The sequence below is a fragment of the Charadrius vociferus genome, unplaced genomic scaffold, assembly GCF_000708025.1.
Source record: "Charadrius vociferus isolate BGI_N301 unplaced genomic scaffold, ASM70802v2 scaffold743, whole genome shotgun sequence".
In the NCBI taxonomy this organism is placed as follows: domain Eukaryota; kingdom Metazoa; phylum Chordata; class Aves; order Charadriiformes; family Charadriidae; genus Charadrius; species Charadrius vociferus.
The window spans coordinates 394023-403078 of record NW_009647747.1 but is presented as its reverse complement, the minus strand read 5'-3'; the positions used below and the strand labels follow the sequence as shown (position 1 = coordinate 403078).

The 9056-nt window shown below is 41.7% G+C and overlaps 1 protein-coding gene across 1 annotated transcript in view; it reads left to right on the top strand.

Moving 5' to 3' along the window:
• Positions 1-9056, top strand: part of TCF4 (transcription factor 4) — a 237581-nt gene that overhangs the window by 1024 nt on the left and 227501 nt on the right. The window contains exon 2 of the mRNA XM_009882047.1: positions 743-815. Coding sequence (XP_009880349.1) covers positions 743-815 — 73 coding nt within the window. The remainder of the gene's footprint in view (positions 1-742; positions 816-9056) is intronic.

Genomic DNA, 9056 nt, shown 5'->3' with positions numbered 1-9056 from the left:
GGAGGGATGGCTTGGGGAAGTTTGGCCAGGAAACGTAGCCTGAGGCAGCTTTGCAGCCCCCTCTTTGCTTGTTGCACTTTTTCCATTTGTTCCTTCGCTTTTTGCAGGCTCTGACTCAGGGAAGGTGCGTATTATCCACTAGACACGTCGAAGAAGAGAGAAACCAATTAGGGTCGAAATAAATGCTAGGGAGAGAGAGAGGGAGCGAGAGAGAGGGAGAGAGAGGGGGAGAGGGAGAGAGCCTTGCTTCAAATTGCTCTCGTGTTAGAGACGAAATGAGAATTTAGGGCAGGTGGCACTTTGCATTATTATTATTTGGGTTCACATATGACAGGCAAATCCTAAAGCGGGATGGAAATGGACATTGCTACGTTTATGGCCAAGGTTTCAACAACAAAAAAAAAACTTTTTTCGCCTTTGTGAGCGTGAGAGTTGGAGAGGGGAGCGAGCCCCGCTTCCCAGCCTGGAGAATGCTGCCGGGGGCCGGGGGCTGCTCGAACTCTTCGGGAAGCGAATATTGTTTGGGGAGCTAATGAGCCTAATAAAACCGTGATGATGGTGGTGAGGGGCTGGTGGGGGCCGTAAGAAATATTGACTCGTTTTCAGGTCTGTGGGGGCTGATGTTTCGTGGTAGACGAACTATTAATGTAGCTCCCAGCGAATGTGGAAGGAACTTTTGACTAACAGTGGACTCGGGAATCTCTTGTTTTCCAGTAGTAATGCCTCTTTGTTTTTTTTTTAGATGTTTTCACCTCCTGTGAGCAGTGGGAAAAATGGACCAACTTCCTTGGCAAGTGGACATTTTACTGGCTCAAGTATGTAACGTTTTTCTTTCGTATGTAGTTAAATTGTTGTTAGTTATTTATCCATAGGCATTACCTTTGTTGTGGTTGTGTTAATCTCTTCTGGGGAACAGATTCATTCAGATTTGAGCGGAATTATTCCTTAGCACTGGCTGCTATTATTATTATTATTTCCACAAGACTGGGACATTTTCACACTATTTCCATACATTTATGATTTTTTAAAAAAAACCAACCCTTAAACTTCTCTGTATAATTGTTCAAGGTGAGCTAGCTTAAATCTTTTTTTTTCTTTTTTTTTCAATTGAGCATTGGAGATTTTTCTTTGCAGTTTCAGATGCTGTCTTTTGTATGGCAGAAATTATAAGCAAAACGTCTTGCATGAGAATTAATTTTGTGAATAAGAATTGAAGGCTGCTTAAATTAAATAAATAAATAAGCAAGTATCCGAGTACAAACACCAACCTCTTCCGGGAAAAGAACTCTTTAGGATTAGAGATCACTGTTTGCTGATGGAATGTTTTTCGGTGAATTAAAATCTTCAGGCTAGTTTCTTTTCCTGGTGGAAGAGAGGGCATTTTCTTTCTAAATATTTGACTGCTTTTGAAGAGTCCCTGAAATTTAACTGGAGGATTTGTTTGTTTGCATGTGTGTTTATTTGGCTGTAGTAGTACTATATGGGCAAGTTCTGCATGCCATAAAAACAGGAGTCCTGTTTGATGACAAAAGAAATATCGGAGCTCTTTGCGGGAGAACATATGTGTACAATGATTGTCTGACAACTAAAGTTTTATATAGAGGCTTTTATACGCCTGACAAATTAGAAGTAAAGCTAGCAAAGATACTTACGCGTTTGAAATTTCCTTACTCTTCTATTAAGTTCGTTTAAGAGGGTTCCCTGCCTTGCGGATGTGGTGTTTTGGACAGGACGCAAATACATCTCCGGGTAGAGAGTTGCAGTCTTTTAAAAGCACAGGCAATTACACATACCGACACACTGTACGTAGTATTGTTATACACAGAGTACTGTTCTAAATCAGATGGTAAATTTGGACAAGTCTTCACTGCAAACTGCCAGTGGATATCTAGATATAAACACGTCATTGCGTATAGTTTCGTGCCTGGTATTTGCAGTTTGTACTCAATTAAAGGAACCTCTTCTGTGTATTCGGTATAGCCATTTTTATTAAAGGCGCTAGTACGTCAATTAACTTTTTATTTCCAAAGAAGGACTTCCTAATTTGAGGGTAGTCTGTGATACGTGTTTTAAAGATACTAGATCAAATGCCGCCTACAATTATTAAGCACTTGTTTTGTGAATTTTATTCTATTCAGACTTTCAAATTAATAACAGCCTTTTATGTTATCTTCACAAATTTGGTTATATTATGGATATAGTGACTTGGAGAATTTTACCGTTAGGTTTGAATAACTTTCCAAACGTAATTTGCCTTATATCTGTCAAGCTAAAGATTTTAATCCTATTTTTTGTCATTTTCTGCATTGCATAATTTTAATAACTGATTTAACTGAATACATAATATTCACTATATTTGTTTTCACTGGAGAGAAGCAAAGAGTGTTTGTGCCAGACAAATCAATTTGTCATGCTTATATACCAGTCAATGCAGCAACTAACACTTGGTCTAACAGCAATTGACTAGATAGTTATATTTAATAAATGCATCGTAAACCTCATCTGTGAAGTCATTTGGATCAGAAATACCACAGCATAGCAAACGTGGACAGTGAGTGAAATCGAGGGGTCGCACTGTTTTTTATTGCCTCGACGTCCGAGGGCATTCAAGTAACTTTGATGCATCATTTTAGCCATACAAAAAATACAATGAGCTGAAGTAAGTTACTAATATTAAGTTATAGACCATTTAAAATAACACCTGGACCCTCCCACACTGTAACAACGTGTAAATGCCTGAATACACCAGTCTCTGATGGTGGAGGACGAAGTGCCCCGCTTGATAAAGGAACGTATGCTGCATGTTGGTAGATTGTTTGCACAACGGCACGCAGCACAGGGTTACGCTCTTCTTGGGGAAAATCATTTTGAATTTACTAGATGAATGTCTGTTGCTCAGTTATTAGATGGGGGGGTTTTGTAGCGAGTGAGCAGTGATTTCAAAAAAAGTTGTCAGAGTCTAAGCAGGGGTGAATCGCCCTTCGCTGGTGCGCGGTGCGAGGGTGGGTGTGTGGCCTGAAGATACAGTTGCGTGAAGGAGAAGCGTGGCTATTGTTTCCCGGTGCTCTTGCTGGCCAGCTAGCTCTGTGCCAGAGCCTTGCTCCTGGAGGATATTCGGTGTGCAGTGTTGGAATGAGCCAGGACTCGAGAAATTCAGATTTGATATGTTAGCGCCCAGACAACCGGTTCAAGAGATGTTTTCTATTACTGTATGGAAGGGTTAAAGATAGCTCCATTAATAACATACGAACACAGGTTATTATTCTAACCGTGCATATTGATAATATGAAATTTTAGTGATCTGAACGCAGCCTGTTCTTCCTTCTGGACAGATGCCCTTCTGAAGTTTGAGCTGACCTTCTCTTAATGGTCCCCTTTTAAAAATTATATTTACTGAGATGGGGAAGCACAGATGTCATTCCTCTGCGTTAACCTGAAACTTCTCTTACAAGAGGGGAGGCAAAAAAAAAGCCCCAAACCGACCCCAAAGAAAAGTAATCCCAAGCAGTGAAGTGAAACTAACTGTACTTTAGGAAGTGTGGTAATATTTCATGCTTAAAGTCATCTTAATAGCTTTTTACTCATCTAATATATGATGCTCTATTGTGATTTGTAACGTGTGAATGAAAATAAAGTAAAGCCACATTTCCTTTTAATCTTTAATTTCACAAACATGGCTTCTTACCATGTTAAGAAATGGTGAGGGCTGCAAGGGAGAAAGGAATGTAACCTGAGCCTCAGCCGTGACATTCCCATGGAGCATTTTTCACATGAAAGGCTTTTGTCAACCCAGTAAAGGACCAGGAGTTTTTGTTTGATGTTTGCAGGTGTTCAGCAGAGAGCACTAAAACAATTCAGCCATGCTGGTTTGGAGACTGACCTTAACGGGGGGAATTGGTGAAGACTGAAATTATTTTTAAGAAAACTCCCCTGGAGTTACCTCGAATTTATATTGTATTTGTAAAGTGATTTAATACCTGTTACTTAAATTGAACAATACACATCCATTAGAGTGAAGCGGGGGTGGTTTTTTTCCCCTTTTTTCCTTTTTTTTTCCTTTAGGACAGTTGCCAAAATAACATTAATTTTCCCAGATCTTCTAAAATTTTCTGAAGAGTTTACCTTAGCTTCTGCAGGAGAATCATTTGTCATAATCTAAGTGCGAGCCATTGTAAAAGAAGGGGAAGATGATACTCGCTGGTGCCTGATTTTGGGAATGGATTTTGAAGCAGTTTCTCGACCATTGTGGTACTGAAGAATTTGCTAGGTCTGTCACATTTGGCATATTTGAGTTTTCTAACTGTTAATCAAAGCCCACATCTTCCTGATTATGTTCAATTTCTGCTTCTTCTATTTTCAGTATTTAATTTTACCTAAGTTTTCAAGCATCTGTTATAGATTGCCCACTATGTATATGTTTGAATATGGTGTGGGTGTGAGCAGCAGTAGAATAACCGAATTCTTATGATTGGTCGTTCCTATTGCACACACACAAAAAAATATCTAAAATCTTTGCTAGCACAGACATCACTGAATAAAGCTGTCAGTTGAAAGGATTTAAAGACTTGCTTTTAATTTTGCCATTAGTTTGATTAGGGCTTGTCCTGCATTAAAATAACAGCAACTACAAATTAATACATCTTTAACTAGGAAACCACAAATTCAGCTCGATTATTTTTTTTTTTAAGTCCTTTTTTTACTTTGGATGTGTCTGAGTAAATTATAACCAAATATAGTTTTTTTTTAAGTACAGTTCATTTTTTGGAGTGTGGCCTTCTGGGAAAAGCTGCGTTATTTTCCTATTAATGGTGGATCATCAGAAAAACGGAGGTTATATATAATCTCTGTCTTGAAAACATTTTGGGGGCCGCTCAGGTTAGGCGCAGGTCAGGATGTGTGCGCAAGTGCCGTTAGTGTCCGCAGGAATAATGCGTGTGCGCTAGGGAAGAATACACCCTTTACCGGGGAGGATGTGGGAAGAATGTGATTAATTTTGGGGGTTGTAATGCAGAATTGCCATTCAAAAGAACAAAAAAGTTAATACATGAGAAATTTTAAGCATAGGCATCAGAGAAGTACTTTTAGTAATGAAGAAGTGCAGTGGGTACGTGGCTATTGCAGTTACAGAGGTGACTCTGACGGGTAGTCCACGTTTGTAATGGTATATGTCAGAAAACACAGCAAATGATGATTGACTTTGGGTGTTGGCTTTGCTTGCGTGTTGCACCACGTTCCTCCGTTTGCCAGGCGGCATTCCAGGTCTCCAGCATGCTGGTGCACATGGCACGGCACCGCCGAGCCCCCAGACCCTCCAGCCCCTGCCCCGTCCGGCTCGGCTTGCTGCTAGCCCGTGGCTCTGCTCCGTGATCCTCCTCTCTCGGTTTGCCTGTCGGAAAATACTCGAGGCTTTAGCTACGTAGATACACAAAGGCAACTGCTTCCATATTTTTCATCCCTAATGTTTCGTAATTATGATTAAGAAGAAGAAGAATGCTAGTTACCTCCCATCCTTCCAGCTATGTTTACTTGAGAAGCGTTCGATCCTCCTCCCCTCCGAGTCCTATTAAAGAGAGTGCTGTGGGGGCAGAGAAAGACCCACGCTATGGTATTTGAGTTGGCCCCAGACACCGTAATGCATACTTGGAGGAGCTAAATATTTAGTTACAAAGAAGAGAGTTTGTGTCTTGCTCGCAGTGGCAAACTGAGTGCATCCTGCAGAGGACGTTCCGGAGACACAGCCACCTACAATCACTCACGTATATTTAAATCTGGAAGCTGAAGTCCTGTCTTGGTAATTAAAATCAAAACAAAACAAAAAAAGACAAAAGAAAAAGACATGAATCCCCTTGATTTCTGATTTTTGGAAGAAAACTGGCCTTATTAAATGGAAGAGGGTCTCAACAAATACTCTGCAAAAAGGTTGCGTTGGATCTCATCTCGGAGAATTGTATCTGAAAGAGTTCAGTCATGCCTGTTGGATACTGTAGCTTTTTTTTTTTTTTTTTAAAATACTTTGTGTCATAATCATTGCATGTCTACCTTGTCAAGACTCCTGAATGCATTTAATAATTCAAAAACATTAGCTGTCTGAGAGACTGAAATGCTTGGGGGCCAGATCCAGCCAAATGTCACTTGGAAGAGAGGTTTGTGCCTGCCATTGCCAAATTTAGCAGTGACAAATAATGTTTTAGATTATTCAGTGGCTGTGAGGTATCTGTGAACAAAGTGTATCTGTTAAACCAGTGAACTTAGGGCTGACTTGGAATTAAGTAGGAGTACAAAGCTTGTGTAACGTGTTCAGTGAGGGATGTGGGAACAAAAGGCATCTGGGAGCGTGCGAGGTACAATTTGGCTTCTTCCCATTAGATTTGTGCTCGTACCACTCCCAAATTCATATTGATTCTTGTCATGGGCAAACGCAGCTCCCATTGACTGAATTCCCAAGAAACATTAAATAGGCACAAACAATTGTCAGCCTGTGCATCTCGTGAACAGCAGGTCACACAAATTTTAATCTTTCACCACTTCCACTTATTTTTTGACTTCTGCAGAACAAACATGTGATTTTAATTTATTATCTTTATATATCCCCCCCCACCCCACCCGATTTAAACCATTACTGAATTTGGAATTGCTTTGATATTTTACTTACCTAGATGTAAGCACGTGCTTTGGGATCCCAGGAATGTTGCGAATGAACTGCTTGACATTTTTTTGACAAGATCAGCAAATATCTTTACCATACTATAGTAATGAGGAAATCACTTAAATAACAGATGAACAACTAAGTCACATAAACATATATAATAGAACTATGTAATGAAAGTTTATGCTCTTAATTGCTTGAATCTCTCTTAAATGCACAGAATCACGGAGCAGTAAAAGCTGTCATATAAACAGTTTTGTTTTGAGTTTAAAATTATTCCTTTTCTTTCTTTTTTTTTTTTTCATCTGCTATGATAAACAAAGTCATTTTGTAAGCTTTACAGATCAAACATTTACTTCTAATGGTAAACTACATTTTGTATCTGGAAATTTGTGTCTTTTGCAAGGCCCAGAAAAAGAGTAGAGCCCCGGTGGCCCCAGGCCTGTGGTTTTCAGTGTTTGATATCACGATGTTATTTAGATCTGTTCCCATAAGCCAAGATAACAGATCTGCAGTTGTTTAATAAGGAACAGGGTATGTGTTTGTAATGGTTTAAAGATCTTTTACCAAAATTTTCCCAGATAAATGATACCAGGGATGTGGACATAATCAAAGTAGAGCTAAAAAGGGATAGGAATTACATTTCAAGAAGTGGAAATGATATTTTTTTTTTTTTTAATGTCCTGAATGGGAGGCAGCCTATTGTTTTGAAGCTTATGAAACGCAGCCTTACGAAAGTCAGGTGCCTACATCCCCTAGGGCTCCTCGTAGCCGGCAGGGGAGAGATCGCCCCAGGGTGGTTCAGCTCAGCGCCGTGAATCATTTTCTGGCGATGCCCGTTCGCTGCCAAAGGAGCTAGCGCTTTGCCGAGGCGTAGCTGGCTGCGGAAGGTTAGGTGAGACTGATTTCCTCCCCCCCCCAGCCCAATCGCACTGTCGTTGCTCAGACAAATTTCCAGTTGGTGTAAGCTCACGGTGCGGTCATCGGAGAGAAGAGGTGGCATAGCCTGGGAGTGTTTTACATGTCCTGCTGATTGCTGAAGATGGAGGCATATAAAATTAATATACATGTAATAGTATGTACCATCTGCCAGTGTCTGCGCATAGTCTGTAGAGTTCCTCTTGCACCTCAGAAGACAGGAGGGATAACAACAGTTAAAATGAGTCCCTAGAATAATTTAATTTGGTGTTATTTATTCTGTACTATTAACCGCTAAGTAAAAGTCGCTACCAAATTTCCTCATCTGCCTTTACGCAGCTGATGCTGCCCGTCGGTCTGAGGCACTGAGACGTTGCGGGGCCTCCAGGTTTTTTGTCATCTGGGAGGTACCGTGCGCCTCGTGGGCTCTAGCCCAAATGCCGAAATCTGCCTCTTGCCATTTGTACCGTTCGAAGGTTTTCAGACCTGTGACTTCGGGGTTTGCGCTGGGGCACCGATCCGTGCTCTCGTAACACCAGCCTGCTAAATTTTCTTCTTTAACCTGTTTGCGGTGAAAGCTTTCTGCCTCGTGCTTCTTGGCAGAGCAGAAGGGTGGCAATGGCCAAATTCTTAGATAATTTTTCTAATGTTTTCAAAGGCTGTTGTGTAATTTCTTTTCTTAGCAAACTTACAGAAATAGGAAAAGTGTTGAGAAAGGTTGGCATATTTACTCTTTCTGCCAAGGTAAACACTAGTGCAGTTGATCTGCATATCAAACAACCAGGTGTATTTAAAAATGCGTTTATCTTGGTGGATTTGAGAGTGGTGAGAAAGTATTTCAGGTGAAGGCGCGGTAACAGCATTGTTCGCGTGAGAGCTATTGTGACAGTCACCGTTTAACGACGTCTTTCAAGACTACTATTGGTAGTAATGACAATACGTAGCTGCAATCTATTGTTGTCTGTGCTGGGTATTGATCTATTTTGGAAACAACGCTTCACACGCGCCGCTGTATTTGCAGAGCGCTCTTGTGGAATTTGTCTAATCCCCTAAGACTTGATTTGTTGAATATAATGATTTTCTTTTCACCTGGTGAAAAGGCTTCCGAGGTTAAGATGATCTATCTGGCACTTGGCGGTGCCTTCTGCTCCGCGGTCTCAGCGGGGTACCGGGGAGCGATGCCGGGCGCTGCGCTTGCGTCTTTGGTAGCCGCTTGGTCCTCTCCTCACCGAAAGCCCGCTTGCGTTTTCAGCTGGCTTCGGCGGGCACGGCATCTGGGCTTCGTTGCCTTCATTCAGGGTTTTTACTCGAAAGCCGCGTCAGCGCGTAAGTCACTACGCAGAGGGACGCTGACGGCCCTGGCGCGGGCGCCCGTGTTGGGCAAGAGGAGCCGAGGCTCCCGCGCTCTCCGGCTGCCGGGAGAGGCGAAGTGGCTCTTGATTCGGGGTCTGTGAGCAATGGCAGGGTGGGGGCCCGCGCCCCCCCGCCGCCC